This window comes from Diadema antillarum, unplaced genomic scaffold (genome assembly GCF_040938485.1).
Source record: "Diadema antillarum isolate AM-2024a unplaced genomic scaffold, OU_Dant_1.0 scf00000016, whole genome shotgun sequence".
Lineage (NCBI taxonomy): Eukaryota > Metazoa > Echinodermata > Echinoidea > Diadematoida > Diadematidae > Diadema > Diadema antillarum.
Window position 1 is genome coordinate 682501 of NW_027270905.1, and position 27477 is coordinate 709977.

Below are 27477 nucleotides of genomic sequence, written 5' to 3' on the forward strand. Positions count from 1 at the left end.
TAAACAAAGACTTGACGAGACGTGTTGATCATTAGCAGTGGTGTCTCTCACATTCTGGCTAAAACACACCTCGACACTCTTTGCAACGGTATACAGGAACCATCGAAGGTCGGTTAAAATAATTACCCTTTCTCTGCACTACCCCCCCCCCCCCGACTAATTCCAAATAAAGTTAAGTTTGACGTTTATCAATATCGCAAATGAATTTGAATGATTTTCTAAATTAAATCATATCTATTCAGAGTGGTGTGTTGTCAAAGGGATAATTACACTCTTTTTCATCTAGTTTCCTCTAAGGATGTGATGATCCACCAGTCTTAACTTAACGGCCCGAATTCACGAAGGTGGTACAATTGAAACTATGGTTTAACCCATGGACAATTTGTATGGAGCGCCAAATGTCGCGTGACCCATTTCGCTACGAAATCAGTCATTTAGTCGACGAAATGACCATTTCGTTGACGAATGTTCATTTCGTTGACGAAATGATCATTTCGTCGACAAAATGTTGTAATTTCGTTACAAAATGATAACTTCGTCGACGAAATGACTGATTTCGTAACGAAATAGGCCATGCGACACTTGGCGCTCTACACAAATTGTCCACGGTTTCAACCATGGTTTCAATTGTACCACCTTCGTGAATTCGGGCCTATCTGTTCCAGGGACTTTGGAGAATATGTACAACGCTATGGAGTTTTTGGTGCTATATAATCTGCACTCAGAGCACACACAGAGTTAAGCTCGAAAATTGTTGATGATCACGTGGTCAGACTCACCTCCAGAGGTGTGCTGTCAGACGACAGCTTTGTGAAGCCCACGATGTCACTGAAGTAGATGGTCACGCATTCGAACGACTCGGCCGTGACGGGTTTCCCATTCTTCAACTCCTCGGCAATCGGTCTACACACCATGCATGGAAAGAACGGAGAGAGGAGAGGCACACGCGGTAATATCTCACCAATATCAGAGGCGATTTGATAACTACATATTGAGACAGGAGCGGGGTACTACGCATAATCACGGACATGTAATACGAAAACAATATTGCTCACGAGAAATATGAAATGTCAAAGAAAAAGTGGCCAAATATGGGATACAGGAGATGATGATCCCACCCTACGGAGGCACAATAACAGAAGACAGAATATTATTTCATAAGAAAAAGCGAGGATCATAACTTCCTATCGACGAAGGTCAATGTTGAACAGGAAATTGTGTTTGTCTTGAGAAATACTGGTAGATAGTGAAAAACACAAGATTGAAGGTAACTGCCACGCCGAGGGAATATGGTACAAATGTAGAATGAGAGAGTGTGTGATAGAGATATAGATGGATAGAGAGAGACTGGATATCAAAGGTTGCGGAGCAAGTTTAAAGGGCAATATCATGCCCTGCGAAATGATTGCGTTATTACAAACTCACGCACACACACACACCCATCACCCCACACAGACATGCATTGCACGATTTGACGCACACGTTTCGACGCAATTAAGCCCAACAAAACATGGAAGTCTATGGGTGAGAAGAGGTGCTACCATTTCACAATGATGAATCACTCATGTGGGCTTTACAAGTGCTGTCATCACACTGCATTATGCGGGTGTCCGCAATATCATAACAAATATTATAACAATACTATGAACCATGGTGCGTTGTGGACCCGAAGGAATTAAAGAACCCATGGCTGGTAACCCACCTTGGAAGGATCTGGTAGAGAAGTTCCTCTGCCTTTCGCTTCTCTTCATAGAAGGCCTCGGTCCGTTCCTGGACCAGGCTTTCCAGATTGGAGGCGTACTGCTCCATGCGAGATAGTAGGGTGTCCACCAGACCCTTGTTCTCCGAGTTCCTGCAGACGTGAAAATGATACAGCTTGTAAATTACACAGGACATCACCAAAGTGTTCGCACCATTACTCACCGACAAGACAAGTGATAATTTTCATTTGTACATGTATGTGGTTTGCCTGTATGGGTCATAATTTTTATATAGTTTACATTATGTGCTGAGTCTGATTTGACTTGCCTCCAAAAACAGTAACAAAGCAAAGCAAATCAAAGCAAAACAAGCTTTCCCTCTATGATAGGGACTTTTCGATTTCTGTGGCAACATTTTGGTCGCCGGCTGCGGTGACCGGTCTCGTACAATTAAGCACTGCGCATGCGTCAAACGGTGAACGTCAGATTTTAGAACGCGCTAACCAAGCTTTTTACCCATTGACCCAAAATGCCGTTCACCGCTCATCGTCGGCTTGCCAAGTTTTTGACGCGCAGACGACACGACGGACGTAAAATCGAAGAGGCTGTCAGTTCAGTCAAAGGCGTGGTTCAGCTAAACGTCAACACCTGCCTTACACGATGCGTTGACTGCTTTCGGCGACGAGTTTGAAAAGTCCCTATTATTTCTCTCGACGTTCTATATGATAACCTTAGAGAAGTTTTAAGCAGAAGACAAAAATACTTTGCATGAAGGAAGTGAAAGAATGAATCCACAAGTCAGAAACAGTACTGCACTAAACAATCACCAGGGAAATTTAATCATTTGAACGTTAAAGGTCATAATCTTTTACAAGGTGTCCTATGTGATAGGCAACTGAAAATGGCCACCTCAGCACATGTCACGTGAATAAGACATTGCCAAGATAGATTTTCGCATATTGTGTGCATGAATGTTAAATGTTACTGACCTAACATCATCCTCAAACAAACGTTATCTCAATGCTTCTAATCAAGATATTATCAAAGCGGTATTATTTTTAGACAGGTTTGTAAGAAGAAAGAATGTCTTCGAAATATCATATACGTTTTTATTTGTTTCTCGTGCGCATTCGCTCAAACTGCATACTTTCCTGTCAGAAGTCACATGAGAATGAGGTATCAACCACAGAACTACTGCGGTTTAACAGCAATGAACAATGTTATGGAACATAGCGATTACTTCGACCATGCGCCTCATTCATTCTGTCTCTCTGAAGGCCCAGACAATTACAGAGGATGACATAGATAGCCGCGAGCTATCATCCGGGGCTTTGGCGGGAATGCGGAGCAAAGCTGTAACCCACACTCGCGCTGGTGAGGAATGCGCGGGAGAAAGATACGCGGATAAGAGGCGGGAGTCTCGTGTAACGCGGAGCTAATGATTTGGGATCAAGCGAGCTCCCCGGTGGAGATTGGTCCAAAGCCCCATCCTTGATTGGAATTCTAAGATCCATGGGACTCTGCGAGGGGTCAACGAAAGAAGATTTCGCGACGGGTTCTCGGTAACTTGAAGACGAGTATATTTCTGGAAGGGGGTGGGGAAAGGGAGGGGGAGGATATTCAGTCTAAGTGGTGGTGTCATAGTTGAAAAGCCTTATGGAATGCTTCCCTTTCATAACGACAAACATCAAGTGTGGAACCAACTGAAAAAATATGATCTGCATTTTTATTAGGATTACAGTAATCGGCTTGATATATGAAAGGGTAAGTATTGTGTGTGTGTGTGTGTGTGTGTGTGTGTGTGTGTGTGTGTTTGTATGTGTGTGTGTGTGTGTGTGTATGTGTGTGTGTGTGTTGGGGGGGGGGTAATACTTCGAGAAGTATAGATCTGGTTTGCTTTCTCAGCTAATGAGATTTCTGGGCTTCTGCGACTGGTTCTCGAAGTAGCAGTCAGACAGCCAACGCTACAGGTCCTGAACGTGATATGGAACACACTCATTCGGAAGGGATTTCCTACGCCTCTAATCCGGCTCTGCGGCAGACAAAGTCGCCGTGCCTTGAGGATTGAAGTAAATTTTGACGTCAGCTCGTCGGCATCTCGCCATGCTGTAATGTACATGAATGAAGAAAAAAAAAGACTTCCCCAGTCCTTCGGTGCGAAAATTCGGTCACGTCAATACAAATACACAAGTGAAACGGAAACGAGAGTGCCTGTATTTATTGACCACCCTCAGATTGAGTGTCCTATTGAGAACCAGCGCGTGAAATATTGCATTTCCGTGTGTACTCAATGATGCCACCAGCGGCATACGGCTTGTCTTTTATCGCAAAGACTTCGCGACGACATCAGAACTTGCCTATAGCTGTTCCAGAGTAATATAGCACATTAAAGACAAAGCAACACATTGTCATAGATAATGAAAATCGCATTCACATATACATTGTTGTCTTCACTGTGTACAAGGGGTGACATCTTATCATATAAGCTATTTCCTGTGTAGATGACTGAGAGTATCAAGCTCTCTTCATCGCGCTGTTGATTTTCTCACAAATCTGATCCGTGATCGATCGTTTGTATTGGGAAGATCGATTGGGCTTCGCAGAGCAAGAACTTAAGATAAAGATGCACAAGTCTCTCTCCATCAGTCTCTCATTCTGTCTGTCTGCCTTTCTATCTCTCTCTCTCTCTCTCTTCTTCTTCTTCCTCTTCTCTTTTTTCCGTCACGTCTTTCCCGGCACCAAAGCAAGATCTCAAAATTGCGAAAACGAAGGAAGTGGGTCGACGAATCGATATTTGTTGCTGGGATGCTGCTCAATTATTCTCTTCGCGCTGATGAAAATAATCTAAAGACTAAAATGGGCCACTCGCCCACTATAAACAGTTGTCATAAAAGACAAGCATAAGAGGCAAACATACACATGATAACGTGATTACTTGCGTCTGGGCTATTTGACGTGGAATATTTACTTCTTCATGGGCAGATCGAAGTTCTTGTTTCAGGAAGTTTCTTTGTTTTCAGTAATAAGCATGTTTCTATTCATGTGGGAGTGGGAAGAAAGACGGTTTGGAGTTAGGGGGAGGAAAGGAAATTTGCTTCTTACTTGTTCAGTTTTCTCATGATGCCCCGCAGTTCGCGGAAGTCAGTCCTGTCCGCCGGGTCCTCGGCCCAGCAGTCTCTGATAAGGTCCATCATTTCTTGCGAGCACGTCACTCGGTCGATAGTCGGTCTGAACGGGGGCTTGTAGCCGTTGGCGACCTTCTTCACAATTTCTGCCGAAAACAAACCAACACATTACTCGACATTATCCTCGTCATCGACAACGACAGCACACAAGCAGCCCACGTTGTACACACACACAGACAAACAACGTAATTTTGATTGAAATGCGGTTCCGTTCTTATTAGCAAAGTATCATGGCGGATTCATTCGAACGTAAAGTACTTTCACTCATTTAGACACACTCAAGTTGGTAAAGTTTACCATAATGCTGTGTTTATTCATTTTAATTTCAATTTCAACTGTAGTCGTCATGTCCGTAAAATATCACAAGACATGGGCATAGAAATGATAAATTGCACGATTACAGACATGATATTATATCCAGTCCATGGTCATTATGAGACATATAACATCATAATATCTGATTAAAGTGAATCCTCAATCGGACGTACATCCTCGATCGAAATGAGATTGGAATGCGCCAGAAGCATTTCATGGAATTTCCCAAGGAGACTGCCGAAATGTGCTCATTTGCCACTGCATAACGGCATAAAGGTTATATGCGGGTAATTCTAACCGAACGGTAATTTGGACCGAAATCTGACACCTGTTCTGAGAGTATAGATGCCGTCATCAGACGATGAATCTGACGTAAACTGGGAGAGCCGACGCCCGACGGCGATTCCCGTCGAAGAACAATATCCCTATCATTGCGGAACAAAGATGCGTCCCAATATCACGTTTGATACACAGTTTTGCACAGGCGGCTTATTTGCCATCGTTACATGGGCATTTTGCTGGAATCGGATAAAACTGAATAATGCATGGCATGTCTAAATAAGACATTCCCTTTCGTAATTATAAGTGGTATCCTACACATCTTTTCTGCATATTTACAAATAACGCCATCAAAGAAAATGTACATGCTGCGACAATGGGAGTGTGTACAGTAGACATAAGTGCACTGATGCAAATGTTTTTTGTTTGCCTTTTTTAAGCCTCTGCAGGGTTGAAAGCCGTATATTGCGTCTGATTTTTTGTTTGTTTATTATTCGCCCATGGATATGGATATATATATATATATGAATTATAGTTTTCCCACAGACGTATCAGCGTATATTTTGCTAGGAAATATTGTACATCGTATCTCAAATATCTACGTCAGAGTGTGTGAAACTCCTGGTTTCCCGAAGAATTGATAATGTGACAAATGGAAAAGAATAAAATCTGTGCTCTTTTTTTTTTCTGTGTAAGTTTTCATGCATTGATATCGATCTTTCAGTGAAATTCACTGTCTCGGGATGTGATTTATCAGTGAATAAGAGCGTTCATGGTCGTTCACTAAAGTAATTTTTTATGTTCTTATATGATTCACTGTTGATTTTGCGCATGGCTGCTGCATGGAGAGGATATATTCTGTATTTCACAGAATGAATAAATGCCAAATAAAGTGAACGCATCCGACCCAGTCAAAGGAAGAAGGCACGGCCCCTGATGCATGTACCACCTGGACTGTGATGAACGCATTACCATGATAACGAGCTCTGGTTTTATTGTTGACGTTACCCAAGTTCATATAAATGACATTTCAAATCATGTTTGCATTCCCACCAGCTAACCAAGCAAGCGTGGAAGGGATATTGAGGCTGTACTGAGGTATACTATCCTCTAGTCGGGCGCTCGTAAGCTCTTCATCACAGAAACTCTGTTGCATCATGACTTACGGGCACTCAGTTCATACAACCAATATGAGCAGAAGCGAGGGCGAGCATGAAAACAAAATAGGATGAAAAGGTCGTTAACTACTAATTTCCCTTCGGCGCTATCTAATGGGCTCGTGTAAACAGATTTGAGCAAAAATATGGTAATATTTTGTGGCTCCTTGAAAAGCTCTCACATCACATTATCTTATTCACGTCGAACGCCTCAAAAACACATATAATCTTATTACGGCCGGGAGCAAAATATGATTCACGGTCTTAACCCGACTACTAGCACTCGTGAGATACCGAAGGTTATTGAAGGCAGTGGTCCCGACAACGTTTAGTGTAACACAAACTTTGGAAATGGGAGACTTTTTGAAGGCGTCCGCTTCTAGACAAGGGAGTTGATTATGCTCTTTCTTTGCCATTAAGTTATCAAGAAACTACGGCAGCATAAAAACAGTATCTTTGCAACATATCGAAAAAAATTGAATTAGGAATTCGGAAAAATCTATAAACCTATCTTTCTCTATCTCTTTTTTTTTATGATACAAACACATGAATGATTTCAGGTCTTGGGAAATAGAGGGAGGCAATGGTATGTAAGTATTGCATGATCTTTCAAAACATGGCTGCCAACTGTCACTTAAGAGTGGAATCGAATATACGGTCCATCATTTTAAATTGTCCCTTTGAATGAGTTTGTCATTATGAACGGGACTCTTCGACTGCACGACACAGTGTCTCAGGGAGTCGGTTTTTTCTGCTCTTCTTGCCAATCTTTTATCTTCCCTCCAGCTTCAAAATCACTTTTTGGTCCACAATACCCCCTCCATGCAACTCTCAAAGAACTTGACATTGTTGTTTTTGTACACGACCCAAACTTCATCATAAATCCACCGTCCTTGTTTGTATAAAACAGAGAGATCCTTAAAACATGGGGAAGCGCGCAAGACATGGACTTGTCATACTGTCCAATACATGTACCAATTTCAAAAAGAAATTATTTTAATGAGGTAATAAGACACGAATTAATGGAAGATATTGCATCACCACGCAAGTTCATGCGTGTGTGTGTGGGGGGGGGGGTGCAGTATACATACATCGTACTTCATAGATTGCATTTCTTCGTGTCTTGTAGACGATTCTGACTTTTTCCCCCCTTGCAAGCTTTTTGTCTTTTTCAGTTCTATGCATCACATTTTGCGCGAGGCATTAATAAATGGCGGCAAAATATTCAAATAGTCCACGGCTGGAGAATTCTCAATCATCAAAGACGGATTTAGGTGGCACCCAAAGATCGGGTGTAGATCAATCATTGTGCAGATGATAAAAGGAAAGACGATGACAGACCTTTTGCTTCTATTACGATTTAGACTGCTCTTTTGGAAGCCTGGGTTGTCTCGATGGAAATTAATGCACAGATTGTTGTATTCGGTATGAGAATAGCGAATATCAAAGCTCGGCGCAAACAACGCCCAGGCGTGGCGCGTCATGGCAAAATAACACTATGTTCTTTTTTACTTTTTTAAAGACTGATTTTCTGCTAAGTTTCTTCCGCAATAAAGAATCATTACGAGAGACGTCAGTGCATTTTTATATTGTCACCCAGAAAACAACTGCTAAGATTCATAATGTTGCACGTTCATCATACAATAAAATCCTCATTACTCTGTTACAAATACAGAATTATATTGGATCATACTCATAAATGTATGGTGCAAGTGTGTTAAAACGTGTGTATGTGCGCGTGGGTGCATGCGTGCGTCTGTGTGTGTGTGTGTGTGTGTGTGTGTGTGTGTGTGTGTGTGTGTGTGTGCGTGTGTGTGTGTGTGTGTGTGTGTGTGTGTGTGTGCGTGTGTGCGTATGTGCGTGTGTGTGTGTGTGTGTGTATGTGTGTGTACGTGTCAAGGCAAGCCCATCACGACGGATCCGCGCTCGTGTGCGTTTATTATACCGTCCCTTACGATTGTCGGTCAGGAGCTCAGCTCCATGGATTAGCACCGGGACATTGGCGTTGGCCTGCAGCTTACCTTCTGGCATTAGGTCGACATCTTTGATATAAAAGACTCCCTCCCTGTACATGATTTCTTGGAGGATTATGCCGAAACTGTAGACGTCTCCTTTCTGCGTCCCACCAGTGGGGATCTCGGGCAATCGGAGAAGCTCCGGGGCAGTCCATAATCTTCCTGCAAGCATTAAAGGAAAGAGAGGAAGAGAGAATGAAAAGAGAGAAGGCGAAAAAAAAAATAAGACAACGAGAAATAATCGGTAGCGACGGACGTTGTTGTCCCGGCGTCAATGTTTACTACGGTTGTTTCCCTGGTGTATTCGTACGGAACATTGTCTCCTCCTCAACACAGGTAGCCAGCAGGTGAGGCGGTCCGGTACCCCTGATTTCCCCGGGGAGCTAGGCACTGCTGGGGTTCAGTAAGCTATTAGGATGTTTTCGTATATCTATCATGACAAGGACTCCGCTGACACATTAGGATGCAAAAGTTTCGGATTATGGAATGAATACAGAGTAACATCTAATCAATGGGTCGTTTTGACTACCACCATAAAACTAAAAAAAAAATAACAAGATAATTCCTGAAGGCATTCTTGTGCAATGTTTCCGCCATAAAATACCTGGGCTCATAGTCCTACATGCTACAAGTGTCTCTGATATTGTGCAGAAATGAAGCTATTGCCCCCTCGTAAAAATAGATCATGTATATCATTTCACATATTGAATATATAATTGCCTGCTTCGACAGAATGCAGTTTGTGAGTGACCTGAGTTTAACAAAGCTAAGCCTACCTCGTACCCTCGACAGTTGAGTTATTGTAAACTAACTTCGGAAAAGGTTCATCAGCATAATGATATTTGTTCCAAGATGTCGTGATATTGAAAACAGGACCTTAAAGCTATACGTCCACTATCCAGTGTTTCTTCTTCGATTTGATCTCTATTATACACGTGTAGTTACGGCAACTTTCGGCATCTTTTCACGATTGAACCATCATAATGTAACACACTGTCTTAAAGTAATGTGACAATTCCTTCATACTCTCTCTCTCTGAACTTGGCAATCCTCAATATTTGGGGCCTATCTCGCTCGTTGTGATTTATATGATATAATATAAAATGTGTTGACGTATCACTTTACTTATGATATAATATCATATAATATCATATAATATCATATAATATAATATCATATCATATCATATTATATTATATCGCATTACATTACATTATATACGCGTGTGTATTTATAGTTATCATTTTCATTTCTTTTTAACATCGTTTCAACTATTCCTTCCCCTGGATATCTATCTGGGGGATATTCCAAAAGTTTGTTGAAATGTGTCACATCAATAAAATAATGATCCCCAAACAATGCTCTTGCATTATTCAGTCCTCTAGAAGCTGTGGTCAGCTATAAGAGCTTACGAAGCGGCTCTGAGGACTTGTTTGCCACGCACTGAACATGACAAAAGTGATCTATGCCTATGATCTCAAGGGTCTACCTCTGTAAATCACCGATGACTTTTACACTATTGTAATATTCATGCGGCGAAGAAGTCCGAAAGGTGTTTCGAGAAAAACCGGACAAAGGGGACATCGCTAAATAAAAGACGGTACAACCTTGCTACTTCTCAAAACAAGCATAATCATACTGCTAAACTATATCGCGCGGTATCGCATGCATATTTCATATCATTTAAAAATCCCCCACCACCATCTGTCCAAGCACAAAACTACGTTTTTTCTCCTGCACATACTCTTACTTGTTGAGGAAATATCCTCACATTCCTGATGTTTCTACGTGGGGTATCTCTTTTATTACAAAACCACTGAGGTTTGGGGCCTACACACATCGGTGACAAAGTTACAGGCAAAATTTCTACTTGAAGACACCGAGACTACAAACACTCGATTTCCCTCACTTTAAATCTACTTATTTTGAAATTGTTCTATATTTTTTCATTTTTGTATTCATTTCATTCTTTAATTTATTTATCTTTTTGTTTGTTTGTTTGTTTTTGTTGTTGTTTGTTGTTGTTGTTTTTTCTTTCTTTTCTTTTTTAAATACTTTTTACTATACTGGCCAAGCTTCAAGCCAGCAATATTGCGCGAGGCCATATTTTCTGTGTATCCTGAAAATCATACTTCCCCTGGCAAATTTTGAACGAGTTTTCACGAGAGTCGCATGCGTACAGATGTGCAATGTATTTCCATCAACAAACAAGATAATGCTGACGTCATAGTCAGAATGGGTACATGTAACTCTACAATCTTTCTCGGATAATAACCAGCGGGTACAACGAAACAGTTCTATTCCAAACGTTGGACGCTTCCAACTGATGACAAGGTCTAACCAGTGGTTTTGGAGTGTAGTAAGTAGCTTGGGGCTGTAATAGTATTATAATTCTGTATGTCCTTTGGATAAACTTTAAGTTGAACTAAATATATATTTTTCCACCATTTCATGTTTTTGTTTCTTTGTTTCTTTGTTTTTGGTCGAATGATTTACTAAAGTTAGATTGTTCAGGAAATTTCATACCAAATAATTATCTGGCTTCCTAATTGCTCTATTTATTCGTCAACATTTCATCAAAGCAACATTAAATATCAATCTGGCCTGAGTCACAGGAGCACCGCTAATCACATAATATGTACCTGATTCTTTCCTTCTTAACTTTTCTCGTTTCTCAAAAGATAAGTATAATAAAAAATGTTACTTCCTACTCTGTACACATTTGTACAAACCATAATATGGCAACAATGACTTTCCCTTCTTCATCTGATATAAAATGTTGTCTTTTTTTCTAACAGAAAAGGAGTAATTTTCCCCTGATACGAAGATATCACTATATATCAATCTTCTTTCGTTCTGTTTTTCATTTAAGGGACATTAGGTATGATTATACATCTCTCTCTCTTTCTCTGCTCTAATACATGCAGGTCAGAAAATGGCAAGAATATGCAAACTTGTAGACATGAGTATGCCACAATGTGAAAGTAATATCTTTCATACTGGAAGCGTTAGGATCTGCGATGTACTACCATATGACACTATTCTCTCTCTCTCTCTCTTGCGATACTCAAAATTAATGCCCATTATTGTCCCCTCATAATGCAAGCATAAACATAAATACATACGTACATACACATAGTAAAGACAAACATGTTTATGTGTGTATGTACATCGTCTATATACAGACATTATATAGACAATATTAAAGTGTGTGTGTATAGATATATATATATATATATATATATATATATATATATATGTGTGTGTGTGTGTGTGTGTGTGTGTGTGTGTGTGTGTGTGTGTATGTGTGCAAATATCCACGTAAACAAAAGGGGAGAAAGGGGCTTTGGTTCAATAAGAATTGCAACCCGCTCCCCTCCTTAATGCCCTTGGGAAGCAACTTGAGACATGAATATTGCGACGGATTTGCGTACTCAACTACCCATTCCGCCTTTCGCAATACTACACGCCCCATGGAGAAGCAGTGGTCAGTATGTATTTTGCCCATACACCCTTTAGCGCGTTCCCTTCAATTCCAATAATCAGTGATTGTTTGGTGGCGCTCTGCGGCCAGTATACGATGGGGGGGGGGGGGGTGCAGCGTTACACATGCCATGCCATTCGCCTTACCTCCCATTTCCAATAGCGTGGCCAGCCGTATTGACACGTACGCGTAATTTTATCGCCTTTCCGAACATTTTTCAACCGCAATCAATCAGAGTGTACCATCCCTGTTGATGAGCGGACAATCGGCATAGATAATTCCCCTCCCTTCAGTTGATACCGACGTGAAAGTGGTTGCCAAGGAAACCCTTCCCCATCCTCCACTCCCTCATCCCTTCGCTCTCTCTGCCCTGGAGTTTGCCCCTGGAAAGATAGCAGAGTCACTTTAACAGTTTGAGGTTTTCAAAAGGCGCCATATCAGGCGATTTGCTCACATCTCTCATACTTATATCCTGCTCTGTCATTTAAAAAAAAACCTTCCTATCACTGTATACTTTCATGCTTTCGTGAAATAAAACATTTCTTTAAAAGCTATACGTTTAACTACACATGATATCATAAATTTAAGCTTCAAGTCTCTGAGCTTTGCATTACACTCTTGCATAATATTGGAACCATGGAGTGTGCTACAACCATGGCCAAATTTAAATTGTATTCAACTTGAAAAGTTCGACAAAATAATATACCTGATAAACATGTCAATTACAAAGGGTATTATTGTTTGCATCATCTAAAACTAAACCAATATTTAAGTATTGCCTCTATTTTTGCACCTTACGCTGATCACTTCTTAAGTACATCATTTAGATATTTAGCTACCTCGTTATTGCTAAAGTACAATCGCCCCGAAGCAGCCGCATTGTCCTTACGGTTCTTTTATAGATTTCATTGCTCTCTACTACATTCTGTGGCCTTGAGTTCCTGTAAAATCTTTGGTAACGAATCGAATAATAAAACGCACGGCTATCGTCTTGGCAATAAGTGCAAATTGAAATATCGACCATAATTGAAACATAAGTAAGCATTATCATTAGTACTATTAGCAGAAGAATTACACCTATTAACAATAGCCCATGTCGTAATTATCATCACTGATTTCCCAACTGACTCAAAATTAATTTCAAAACGGGAATGAAAATCTGGGACTGCGGCCAGGAGAGCATAAAAATGTCAAAGTTGACATCGTCGTCTTCGCTGTCCTCATCGACGACATCGCTTCCGATGTCAGCATCCTCATCGTTGCCACACCCTCTCCTCATGAAACTAAACTCTACGCGCCCTGTGTGACTGCAGTTATCCAAAAATTGACGCTCCTTTTACTTGAGTGCAGCCAGTGTGTACGTGATCTATTAAACATCAAATACAGCGTACGTCGGGTTTACTAGGAGGCATCTACATCTTTATACAACAGGTACTCTTTACACTCCTTTTTAAGATCAAACATTTCCAATGCCCTCCCCCCCTTTCCCCTTCTTTGAATATCGAGCCCCAGGAGTGTCGACGAAATGAGGACATTATGTACGCCGATTAAAAGTTAAGCACACGGAGGATAATTAAGTAGCAGGTTGCTGGGCTGGAAGGCAAGTAGGCACAGAACACGACTTTCCCGTAAAAGGGAGTGAGGACGACATAAAGTTAATTCATGTCATTATGACGTATGATCATTTTGGAAAGAAAATGTGAGGGTTTTTTTTTTCAAACATCACTGTTTACATTCCGCTTCAGATGCGATGCACGTGGCGTAGTTACGCTAGCGCAATACTCGTCTTCAATCTTACACCGCTGCTTTACTCACATACGTTCGTGATTGTATTACGATAACTCTCTATAATGCGCCGCACTAATGGTGCGCTCTTTGGCGAAACCTGATGTAATATTTTGCTATTAAAATTCCCTTCTTTGAATTTGCTTTATCCATGATGTTTGATAAGGGTAATACATACAACGAGCTGGCACATTATCCCGAACATCGGCAGATTGAAGGAAATTATATATAAGCGCATGCGGCAACGTCGACAGGAGGGATGGTGTGTAGAACGGAAGGGCATGACACAGGCCCAGAGAGAATGAAGAATATAATATGTGTGTGTGTGTGTGTGTGTATGTGTGTGTGTGTGTGTGTGTGTGTGTGTGTGTGTGTGTGTGTGTGTGTGTGTGTGTGTGCGCTGTGTGTGTGTGTGTGTGTGCGTGTGTATGAGTGTGTCTGTGTGTGTCTGTGTGTGTTTGTGAGAGTGTGTGCGTGTGTGTGAGTGTGTAAGTCTGTGTGTGTCTGTGTGTGTGTTTGAGGGAGAGGAAGGAAGGGGCACAACAACAAAAGCTTTTTTGGTAATGGCAGCATTTTCATTCGCGAGAACACGGGCAATACTCAAAGGAAAGCCAAAAATACTCGTCGGATGGACTTCCTTATTGACAAGTTGGCAAAATACACAAAAGAGCTCAAATGCCAAGGATATAGAAACAAACATGGGGGGGGGGGAGGGGCAGGAAAAAGAGGAGGGGGAGGGGCATGACATCATAATTCATGCCTTATACCACAGGTTGACAAAATGACAAAGCAGGTATGGAATTTAAAGTGGTATAGGAGAGGAAATTACCATGAATTAACGATTGGGCAAGCAAATATTGATAACAGCAATTAAAACACGAGAAAGAGTGCTGAACAGTCAAGAGACTCAGCAAAGAGCGGAAAACGAACTGAGATATAAATACGCTTTTCGTTGCTTGCCAAAAAGGACTGTTTTAATGCCCCCCCCCCCTCCATCGCCCTGAAAACTCTTACCTGGGTGCGAGACATGATCATAATTCTGTCCATCGGGATCAGAATCGGAAACCATCTTCCCGCTCAAACTTGGAACGACGACGGGTCATAACTCGGAATAATCAATGACAGATGGCGCGGTATTTCACCTGAACCAATAAAGAATCGAGAAGCGATGGTGCTTGGCTTCTCTTGCGCCTTTTTGTCGTTATGTGGCACTTTAACTTTAATGCAGACGACATGAGTTTCGAATGAAAAAAAAAACTGAGCCTGGAAGAGGTATAGTTTTGCTGTTTCAGAAGTAAATTTAACAAGTGCTGAAAAAAAAGGGAACGAAAACAAGAATCACTAAATTCTTTCATTGGGAAACATAAAAAGTGTGAATTGAGAAAACATGAAACCGTTTCCTCTTATTATACAAACATGTCGCTTTCTCACACTATATAAACTTATATGCACACGTTCATGGCTGCTTTGATTCTTTTGTCAGTTTTTGGCATTTTCATACATCAATATTATTAGCGGTAACAGATGTTATTTCAGGTGTCGTTTTGAATATCAATGCAGCAAAAATCAAACATTTGTGTTCTAAACTTAGATGTCTGTGAGCTCCATATGCAGTTTATCTACTGACAAATTCTCAGGGAAAGGAGCGGTTTCTAAACCGTGTAAAGTGCTGGCGGCGTGCTCAATATATGAAACCAATAAGCGCTTCGTTTCCATAATACTTTAATAATACATCTTCAATTCAGTGCACGATCACGTTAATTTTTCCTACAAAAATTATATCTAGAGCAGTCTCCGGGCTATGCTCAATTGATGAGTTTTCTTAAAGAGAGAGGAATGCAAACTGCAGTAGTAACTTGAAGAGGAGGAATGATCGTCTTTAGCGGCAACAACATTCCTAACTGACAAAAAAGGGGGCGAACTTCATAACACCACCGGCAACTTTTAAATAATGAAACGATTTCACGGAAGAAATAAGGTGGAGAACTAGGACCTTATGAATAAATGAATGAATATAAAAAATGAGAATCAAAGATTGATAAATGGGGAGGAAGGATTAGAAACAGATGGAAAGAGACAGCGATGAGATACAGTAAAGAAAGAAAGAAGGAGGATGTATTTACCACGAGAGAAGGATAGAACATAGAATCTTGGCTTTCTCTTTTTCTAGCCTCTAGACGAATCGGTCAAACTATAATTAGAGGATCGCAATGTTCGATCCCTCAGCTTGGGGAAGCGGCTTAGGCCGCCAGGCCCATGCGCTCTCTCATCAAATCCCTCAATATGATTGCAAGAAGACGGAGGGTGCGTCCTGATCCACACACACACACACACACACACACATTATGCGGGGGGGGGGGGGGAGAGAAAACAGGAAAAAAATCGCTTGGCTGGCATCTATAATTCATCACATGGATTCGCCATGATGACATGAGATAATAGAAACTCATCTTTGAAAAAGAGACAGAGACAGGGAGAGGCAAAGTGAGAGAAAGGGAGTAGAGAGAGAAAGAGAAGATACGGGATATAGTACATATGATATATATATATATATATATATATATATATATATATATATACATGTATATATATCTGGGCAGAATGAAGAGATAGATAGAAAAAGTGGGAGACAAAAAAAGGGAGAGGGAGAATGGGAAAGAGAGAGAGAGGGGGGGGGGGGGGGGAGGGAGGCGAGAGAGAGAGAGAAAGGTTCAACGTCAGATTTCATCTGTTTTCTAAACCATATCCATCGATCGCGCGTTTTCTTGCTTATCTCTCTCCCCTTCCATCTCTCCCTCTCATTCTCTCTTCGTAGGCGGGATGTTCTCTCAAGTCTTCTATACACGCCAGTCAAACTCCATAATTATTATTCCCACTCCTCCGTCATTCCTCTTTGCATCCCCACATCGTGATCTCTTCATGTTCATGATCTGTATGATGTCTCAATTCTCCCCTCCCCCTACACTTTCACACATATCTTCACTGCCCTATCTATCAAAAGATATATAGACCAGGCCTTACACAAAAAGAAGAAGAAGAAGATGATGAAGATGATGATGATGAACGTTGCGGTGGCTATCTTGCATCAAGGCAAACTGACACGTTGCTCCTTAAACATGTCTGAATTCCTGTTAGCTCCTTCCTCCCCCCCCCCCCTTTAGTCTCCTCAGACTACAGTTTGTAAAATCAAACTGGAACTAAAGACACTATCACGTTCCTTTTCTCCATTTTACCCTTGATAAACAGGAAGTCAAACTTAGAAAATATATCTTTGAATAAAAAACATGTCTAGCGATACATGTCTGTGTAGCAGTAAAGGAGAGATAGAACAAAGACTTCAACTGAAGAACATGTTAGCATCATATCGCATTGCCCGGAGATATAGTCTAGTATATCTACAAAGACGATCGAACAAACAGTAACCGCAATCAATCATGTCACAATGTTTTTGACATGACTCCATGATTCAACGATCTGATTTCGTGCTTACTCTTAAATTCCCCCAGGCTAAGGTGGACAGCGAAGAGACGAGCTCATGAATAAGAAAGTTCGGCAAATCATTCGGCGACCGTTACGAAACGATGATGACGACTCTAAATCAAACTTTGGAAATCAACAGTGACAAGAGTATTAGAATCATGAGTTGAGATTAGACGCTTGGACGTCTGAGCAATTTGGCATCACTCTGATGGCGGTGAGCAAAGAGAGAATTCATTCTTGTTTTCATCGCTTGACGACATAAAAATCTTCGTCAACTTAACGCACATCCATGAGCACGTGCAGCGGTAAAATTGGCGCTCTCTGAACCGACGCCACTCTCAGCTGCAATTTACGCGCCTCTTGATCTGTCAAATACAATCATTTCACTCCACAAACTATATTATCCAATACATGTACCCCCATACGGTTGTGGCAGCCTGTCTTTCATTGAGTAAAAACATGAGTTACATTATTTTTTTGTTTGATCTCACTTTTGCGGAATGATTGAGTGTCATCATTTCGGAGCTTAACTCGTGATGATGTTTACTTTGGTCCAAAAGTATTTGAAGTATTTTGTCTGTCACCCAGGAATTCACGCGCGTATAAGAGAGTAAAAAAAAAAATCACGATTTTTCTTCTTCTTTTTTTCTTCGACAAGAACTGCCTGACATCTGGTGGTGTTTGAAAATCCGGTCCCCATCATCGAACGAAAAGCAGACGGGAACATGACTGGCGCGCATGTACGGCTTAACGTTTCACAACAAATTACCCGTCAAATCACGGAGCAATTCCGCGGGGGACGCAAGACTGCGGTGGCAATATTTCAAACGTAAATGGTATGGTCCACAAAACATCACGTTGGATTCATGTGTTCGAGATTGCAACTGTATATGAAGCAGAAGGAAAAACAAAGAAAAAGAAAAAAAAAAGTTACCGGGGAATTTCTAATCTAGAGCAAAGTATCCTCAGCATTTTGTACCTAAACAGGAGCGTAATCAGAGTCTGTAAACTTTAGCATTTGCGTCATCCCTAATTCCCCCCGTTTCTTGCCTGAGTACAGAGGGACGAATAAACACTGCCACAGTCTCATTCGCAAAGTGGAGTTGAATTATCCCCCCTGCAGAAGGACCAGACGACTCTCCACAAGTTTGGAAATTGCTCTGAGCAAGTGTAGAACGAATCCGCCAGTCCACATCAAAATATCACTTGGGGTGGGGCTCTTGTCTTCCAAAAAGGAGTGGTGGGCTATTTCCCATTCTGCTAATATTCATTTTCTTACAGTAAAGGTAATTAGCAATGCTGTTTGCCATACCTGGATTAGTGCTAACGAGATTGCAACCATACGTTAAAGAAGACAAAGAGCTAACTTAACAAATAAATAAATGACGTACAAGTGCCGAAGAGAATGTTTCACGTGCTTCTTCCTCCGTGGACCCGCTTAAATATATAGGCCATACGGAGAGTAAAAGAATGAGTTATAAATCAGAAACATCGAAAGAGATATCAAGGAAAGGATTTTCTAGATTGATGAGCTGATGCTTATGATGTTTTATGATATCTTACAAACTCGTTCATGGATTACTTTATAAAGAAAAAAAAATCTTTCATCTAGTATATAGTAAATAAAACAAGCTGTGTATAATGTTGTGCATTTTAATTATGACCCTCTTTTTTTAATATCCTAATAAGACCCAATGTTTTCTGATTCATATCAAGTAGGAAGCCTTTGTGCAGTGGCGGATCCAGAAGGGGGCCCACCGGGCGTGCGCTCCCTCTTTATTTTTTTGTTAAAACAATTGTAAAAGAAAATAAAGATTGTAAAGGCGCCTCCCCTTTACGGAATTCCTGGATCCCCTCTGTTTGTGTGATAGTTTTACAGAGTACAACTCATGAGGGGGCATACCAACACAAAACGTAAGGCAACGTCTACAGTTATCACTCGGGGAACGCATAGGGGCTCAAGAATGAACCCACTGCCCCTGGAACCCTGGTGGGTCACGTGAAATGTCTACGGGATACTCATAAAAACCACAGGGAACGGGTTAAAAAAAAAACTCAGCTGACGCCACTCACGTTGGTAGTACTTGTACGAGTCCTCCTCGGTCGGCTCGAACGGGTGGTCGGGCTCCCTGAACGAGTTCAGACCAAAGTCGGTGATTTTCAGGACGAATCTGCTGTCGACGACGCAGTTGGATGATTTCAGATTCCCGTGAGTGCAAATGACGCTGCTGTGTAGGTATATCATTCCCTAGACAAGAAAGAGAGATACATACAGAGAGAAAGATATATATATATATATATATATATACATACATATATATATATGACAAAAGAAGGAGAAATCGGTGAGTAGCTTTGACACCATTATTCCTCTTACTGTTCCTCCTTTTCGGAAAAGCGCAAGAGTTGAAAAATTGGTCTCCGCCGGGCATCGAACCCAGGTCTTTGGCATGGAACGCCAACGCCTTAACCGCTCGGTCACAGAGACGTCATAGCGGTTCAGGCAGACCCAAGCTCAAATACCTGACGGACCAACCTTTCAACTCTTTATGCGCATATATATATATAATATATATATATATATACAATATATATATATATATATATATATATATATATATATATATATATACAAATGTATATATATATATATATATATATATATATATATATATATATATATATATATATATACATGTATATATATATATGTTTGCACATTTACTAGCCAAAAAATAATCATACATGGAACATATATAATACCTACTGTATCATTATCGTTATCATTATTATCATTATTATCGTATTGATGGAGAAAAATATAGTTACGTTACGGTTTAGAATAAGATTGGGCATATGTAGGAACAAAAACCTTCAACCGAGGAAACACAGTTTTAGACGACAGATGCGGCATTTTATTTTTGTATTTTATTTTTTAATATTAAAAAAAAGATATGTATCTGTGCTCGCCTATGTGTCTCTGGTTTTGTGTGCTCAGATTACATATTGTTCACGAAAGAAATATGATATGACGCTTCGATATAATTCTCAAAGACACCTGATATTTTGATGAACGTTGATATCTAATATTCAGCTATAACTGAATTACTTTTAGCCACATATTGCTTTTCTGAAATAAAGTAGATCTTTATATTCAAACATATGACATTACTGCGTTTAGGTTTATTTTTACCTTTGAAACAGGTGAAAAAAACCTCTTCTCTTCCTATCTATCGGTGTATTTTCATCTACGTGCCTTGATTTCTCATCGAGTTCAAGAAGGTAAGGTTTTTTTTTTTGTTTGTTTTCTTTCCTTTCTTTGTACTTTGAGACCAGGTAAGAGGAAACTAAGGCATGACATGTTTTCAACGAAGAATCCGGCGTAACTCGACACCAGTTCTTGAGAATCCATCGGACATTTGTTGGCTTGTGCGAACGCCAAAGTAGCATTTTCAGAGGGCTTTTTTTTTTTTTTTTGCTTATATTTTTTTTCTTATACCTTGTTGTTGTCAAAAGTAAATATCGGATTTTCTTTTTCGTGACTTAATTCGAAAAACGCGCAATGCCTTCCGGGCTTGTTCTGAGAAAAAAAAAATATTTCTGTCACGGGACAGACAAATAGTCTTGTGCTGAATTTCAACAAGCTATCACTATGTGCATCAGTTACGTCTTGGAGGAAAAAGCATCTCATCCCTGCCCCCCCCCCCCCCCCCACCACCACCACCATCTCCTTCGATCTGCCTATCCGACCACAAATACTTTAAAGTCATAGTTCTTTACGTTTAAGATTGGTCGCAGAGCAAAATTCAAGGGTTCTATAATGATCTCGACAAACTTACGAAGTGAATTGGTGAACTGGTGAATTGTCTTCACAGTTTCCTTCATTTCCCTTGTCTTTCCTGTCTCTCATTAACTATGGCTAAAGTGTTTATTAACCAGTCAGTCTAGTTGTGTACTGATATATACTAATATAGACATTTATTTCACCTTTTGTAACAAAACTTCCTTCTTTGTTCTGCAGAAAATACTCGTAGAAAGTAATAGAAACAAATTGCCACAATCAAGTTATGTGCGCGAGATAACAAACACCGGCCTGAACAATCTCACCGAATTGGACATCAGCGATTGGCTACGGTTGCCGGTGAAGGTATTATGAACACCAGATTTATGTCATACGATGGTTCTTTCAACAAACAAGACCTTATTGCGGCCAGAGCACACAGTCAATATGACGCAGGCAATACGAGACTGGAGAACCATTAGAGCTGTATACAAAGACGTGTCCATTCGTGACATTTGGGGATTTGCCATGAAAAGGCCATTAGTGTGGACGGTGGTATATTGGGAGTTCCGTCTGCGATTCGTCTATGTCACACATCGACATTCATCTCCGTCAAAAAGAGAATCGCCCCTAAACATTCGGTACCATTATAGGTGTGCGGATGAGACGAACGTAGAGGGCGACACAATACTCGGGACACGGAGGTCGGGCGGCTGCGGCAGGCCGTGCGTATGTGTGAGTGGGTTTGTGCAGGTGTGTTTGTGTGTTTGGGGTGCTTTCAGTAACAACTTAGTTTACTATGGCAACAAGCAATTATCTTGGATGCTGATTGGTCGTTGTCGTGTCTATATCTATTAAACCGTGTCTCTAAGTAACGAAGTCCGCAGGCTTGGCTTCTACTAGGTGCACGCAACACCATTCGCTTCCTCTGTTGCCGCGAACACAAAGACGCCATATAAACTGAAGCGTCTCTTTCAGCGCAGTCTTTATAGCGTCATCTTGCTTTCGTAAAATTCTTATTGTCTTTCATGACAAAATACAGATGATAAGACATTATCTTCAAACCTTCTGTACCCCCCCCCCCCGTGTTTTTGCTTGTACGTAAGTTTAACGTATATACTTGTTGCTTGTTTTTTGTTTTTTTTTGTTTTTGTCTTCTGTGTATTCATAATTGATCGGCCGTTCCGAACTTCCTATTCTTATGAATATAAAGCATTTACAGTGATCAATGGTGTCCATTTATATGATAAAAAGAATCTATGTCATCAATCATTCAAAGAGATACGAATAAAAAACGACCCGATTTAAAAAAAGATTGGGTCTCATTCCCTAAACTCTCTGCTTCGCCAGAAGGTAAAGAATTTGAAAGCGACACATCTATGAGACTTTCATATTTGTCAATGTTTGCACGAAGGGCGAAAACCGCAAAGACACATCCTTTTGTTGAAATCAGGGTCCTGATTAATAGAAGGCGCCACGAGCGACGATTTCCGTATCTTTATCGTAGTCCCAAGAGAGAACAAAGAATCATGTACTTGCTTGCTGAAAGTACGAATTGCACCACCCACCCATAAATCTGTGCATGCCGTGAAACTTTTGTAATGTCGCACGCAGACTGAGCTGCGTAGTATGACTCTCTTTCACTGTTCGCGCAGGGATTGTGAAAACTGTTGCAACTCGACTTCAATTTTGTTTATCTTGTGACGGAGCTAAAGCCAGGTTGGTTATCGAAAATACACAGAAGTTGGTTGATTTTCTCTTTCTTTCTTTCTTTCTTTTTTGGCGGGGGGGGGGGGGGTCCTAGATGCAGCGTCCAATGGATCATTCGCGCTCTCGTTGATTCAATTTCGTATCACAACGCGTAAGGTGCTACGTTGCAGCACGCCCATAATTAGCCTAATTTCAGCCACTTTTCTTCCTTTCAGTGTATCGTTTCCGTCTGCGCGAGTCTACTTGTAATTTAGCACCATGGCTTCGGCGTTACGTATTCGTGTTTTTTTTTTTCCTCCCCCTCTCCCCACTTAAAAAAAAAAAAATCAAAGTGAATCTTTTCAGCCGGATCCTAATTGATGAATTGCCGGTCTTAATGGACAGCAATAGTAAAGAATATGTGATCAGAATATCTTTTTTTTTCTTTTATTCTTCGAATCTACGGCTATGGTTTTTGATCATAATGGATACACGCTGTGGCCCTCGTGAATGAAAGTACGACAGATTTTATGCACAGAAACAAAGTGTGTGTTTGAAATCGTATGGGTTCGATTTGCTTGAAGCGCGTGAGTGTTTTGAAAGCTTATGATAAAATTAGAGCCTTTAAGCATGCCCTATACGAAAAAGACAAAAACAAAATGCAAACCCGACGACAAGCGTCAGGTTTAACCTTCTTATTGCCAACATTTTAACGTCCCATTGATATTCCATGCAGTCTGATTGCCGGTGGTCAATAGACAGTTAATCCTTTAAACTCGTGAGCGTGACGAACGCAGACTGACGAAATTATTTTTGTTATATTTCTATTCTCATTAGACTGACTTAGTCAGTGCATTAACTTTAATGCACTCTGATTATACGTGTCTGCACGTATTATTTGCAGGTATTAAGGGCCTAGATCTCCACAATAAACATCTCCATTGAGCCTTACAAAAATGGGCAGTTCATAATCTTTATACGTCGTTACGCTAATGTTTTATATTAAATGACTTTGAAAAATTGATGATAACGTTGTTAGGACTGATGAAGCGAAGGGATTAATCACGAGGTGTCCGCCTTTTAAGAGATTATCTTGTCGAAACCTATCAAAGTCATGATTAGGAAAAATATAAAAGGAATAATTTGCGGTGTGGTCAGCGAAGTGGTTCGACGCCATTGCCCAGAGTCGCAAAATGTGAGGTCGAGCCGTCAATTTTCCCATCACGCTAATGGTCCGAGACGTTGTGTAGCCTCGGGGAAATAAAGCAGACGGCAACATGATTGCGATTTGCTGCGCGGAATGCACACACACACACACACACACACACACACACACACACACACACACACACGCATGCTGGCATTTAATGTGTATGTGTGTGTGTGTGTGTGTGTGTGTGTGTGTGTGTGTGTGTGTGTGTGTGTGTGTGTGTGTGTATGTGTGCACTGTGTGCATGCATAATGTTTTCTTTCATAAGCTTTCTTTAAGGGTTTACAGTAAACAACATGTGAGTGGCGTTACTCTATCAATCCTGTGGGATACTTATGGTAATCAACTAGTGAGTAGGCCTACATAGAACGGGACGACACGGATACGACATTGTGCGTGTGTGTTGGGGTATTCTTTATTTTATCTGATAGTGCAAAGTGAGTGGAGAGAAAGATTGGGATAGGATGTAACGTTATCCAGTAAAAGAGTAAAGAGAAGGAATTATGGGTAACGCTAATGACTTTCGGTTTACTCGTCCCAAGGAAGAAAAAGAGATACAAATCTGTATGTTGAATTGTTGCTGATATTCATTTACGCGTCTTGACTTCCCCGCAGCAGCACTTCGAATGAAAAAAAAATCGTACTCACGATTGCCACTGAGAGTATAATTTGAATGTACAAGATATACGTCAATTTGGATGGGTATTACTGATATACGTGACGTCACAGCTAGGTGACAGCGGAAAGTTAGGGGCGCTCCTTTGACAACTCCACACTGGACTATGTAGGTTAGCCGGACTGCTTACGTTCTAATATCATGACGTACTTGATATCTGAGTTCATCATCACCTTTCATATCATTGTGTTATCGTTCTCACTATAGATGCGGACACAATCCATAGGACAGCAAATTAATAATACTATCACATACATTAAACGATAATTTGCTTTCAGGATATTAATGTACGCGTTCGACAATGCATACGGTGATTTGGATTTTAGTCGGTACGTAGCGCGTCTGCCTCCTAATCCATAGGGGATGATGACTCGGGTTCGATTCCAGAGGCTAGCTGAGGTCCAGTGTGTGAGAGAGTCACAAATATCCCGCTTAAGCTCTTTTAATGCAAAGAGTAGGGTGAATAACCCGGTGAACCGGTCCGCCTGACGGCCTAATGGACCCCATGGACGACGACCAGCTACTGCAGCTGAATATGAGCTATGAAGTCATCTTCTCAGATAGAAAACGAAAAAAAAAAATAAGACGTGCTTACCTTGACAATGTCGTACATGAGGGAGTATTTGAAGAGTTCGTCGAGTTCGATGGATTCATTTTCCAAGATATCCTGGAAAAAAGGCGACAAAAGAGGTAAACAAAATAATGATTAGAATCAACGCTTATTCAAAGATGAAGTTAGACTGTTAGAATGCACACTTCGATTCCGCTAAAATGCGGCAAGAGACAAAATTTGATCGACACAGGATAGTGAGATAATGTCGTCTTCCCAGATGGGAGCTATCTGGATATAATAATAAAATGAACTCGATTAGAATCAGACACTCTTCGCTCTTTGGACGATCACCATCACTCATGTGACAATCAATGAAGCATACTAAAACACACAAATTTCCATTAAATCTTGGAGATGTAATCAAGAAAAGCAGGTTTTCTGCGTGGCGTTAAAATATTTGTTACTTTTCTTATTCCACGTAGGGTGAAGGAAAGGGGGGGGGGGAGGGAACACTATGAGACGGATTCTTAATGAAAAGAAACTCGAGAATTGCAAGCAATCACGTGATCAATGGTGAGTCCGATATACGTTTGGCCTGTCACTTCGATTGCGCCTTTCTTCCTTTCTCCAATGGACGGGAATCAATGCCACTTCGCGCACAATCTCAGGACCCTACGCTCTCGGTGTAAAATTTGTGGGTTAACCTATTTCAGATGATGTATTCCTCTCAGTGCGAGAAACACATCACTTTATTTGAATTAGAGATAGAGAGAAGAAGAGTCTCCTCCCCCTTCCCCTCCCCCATCATAACACCACCACCAAAGTAAGGATGTCGACATGAATAAATGGAAATCATGAGGCGCGTCATCGAGTAAAATTTCTTTCCCTTCTGCTCAGTGACTGTATACCCTTCTTGATTTGAATCACATTAATGTAGTTTTGGGCAAATTGACTGCGATGTGGCGTGTCGTCTCCGCCAGACATCAGCGGGATGAGCGCTGGCTGTGGGACGCGATGCGACGCGAGGTGGAGTCGGAGGGCTCTATAATGGCAGACAAGAAATTGGGGGCTGAAAGTGCACCACACCCAGTGGAAACCGAAGATGCGGGGAGGGACTTGTGAATGCAGCGGGCCATGGAGAGGGTATGGAGCTGTGCGTATCGTGTTTTGCATCCCTTCGCGCCGGCCGGCTGATGAGCACGACACGAAACACCATGCCAGCAACAGAGGCATAATATACAATTGTAGTGCGTGTGCTTGGATGAAAAAAAAAACCAAAACCAACAAAATAAAAACAGAAAGCAGCATGATATCGGATGACACTCGGGTAGATAGAAACACGGTCCCGTGTGGAATCAACAAAACATATCGGACTTACAAGCAATAACAATTTCATCCAAGCGCAATGCCACCCGTCTCCAACTTACAGTCAGTAACTTTTGCAGACAGATTTGAAAAGTGTCGATTCCTGCATAATTAACCCTTTCTGTGGCATAGATTCTGGCCAGTGTGTATAATAAAAAGCTATGAGGTTTTCTGCGCCAATCGGCACTCAAAAGGCATGCACACAAAAAGTTGTAACAAAAATGACGTGCGAAGATATGAAATGAAACAAAGCAGAGCTCATCTTTTGCGTTGAATGTCTCTTCCAATGTTTTTTCTTTCAATTAAGTTATTATCTCCTCTCTGTCTCTCAATCACACACATGAGACATTTTTGTTTAAACTTAGACGTTGCCCTCTCTCACCTCACACGTCCACCCACACACGCATCCCCTTTCACACACAAACACACCTCTCGATCCACCTGTGTCCATCAGAGACTGCCGTGGCGTGACAGTCTATTCAAATGAAATTCGGCGAAGAAATAAGATACGGAAAGGAGGCTCTCCGATCATACTCTTCTTCTCCTTCATCATTATGTGATGAAACACCTGGACTAAGAGACTAGTCCCTGCAAGTGCTATCGGGACAAACAACAGGAGTTCAAAGACCGAATGTGTAAATGTTATACATGTACTTGCAAGTGGCAATATCACACAATTAGTATCGATGTATGATTTACATTCTTTTCAAGACGTTGATACTGGCGTGACTGAATGGTTCAACTTGAGACACCACGCATCAAATGTCAATTAGAGAATCTTCCACAAGGACCTCATTTAAAAA

At 41.0% G+C, this 27477-nt stretch overlaps 1 protein-coding gene across 3 annotated transcripts in view; it reads right to left on the minus strand.

The window, feature by feature from the left end:
- Positions 1–27477, minus strand: part of LOC139725213 (atrial natriuretic peptide receptor 1-like) — a 457948-nt gene that overhangs the window by 13205 nt on the left and 417266 nt on the right. For all 3 annotated transcript variants that reach the window (XM_071636319.1, XM_071636314.1, XM_071636307.1), the window contains exons 11-16: positions 25352–25423; positions 19474–19648; positions 8658–8813; positions 4803–4971; positions 1703–1852; positions 780–903 (exon numbers count right to left, since the gene is read on the minus strand). In XM_071636319.1, coding sequence (XP_071492420.1) covers positions 780–903; positions 1703–1852; positions 4803–4971; positions 8658–8813; positions 19474–19648; positions 25352–25423 — 846 coding nt within the window. The remainder of the gene's footprint in view (positions 1–779; positions 904–1702; positions 1853–4802; positions 4972–8657; positions 8814–19473; positions 19649–25351; positions 25424–27477) is intronic.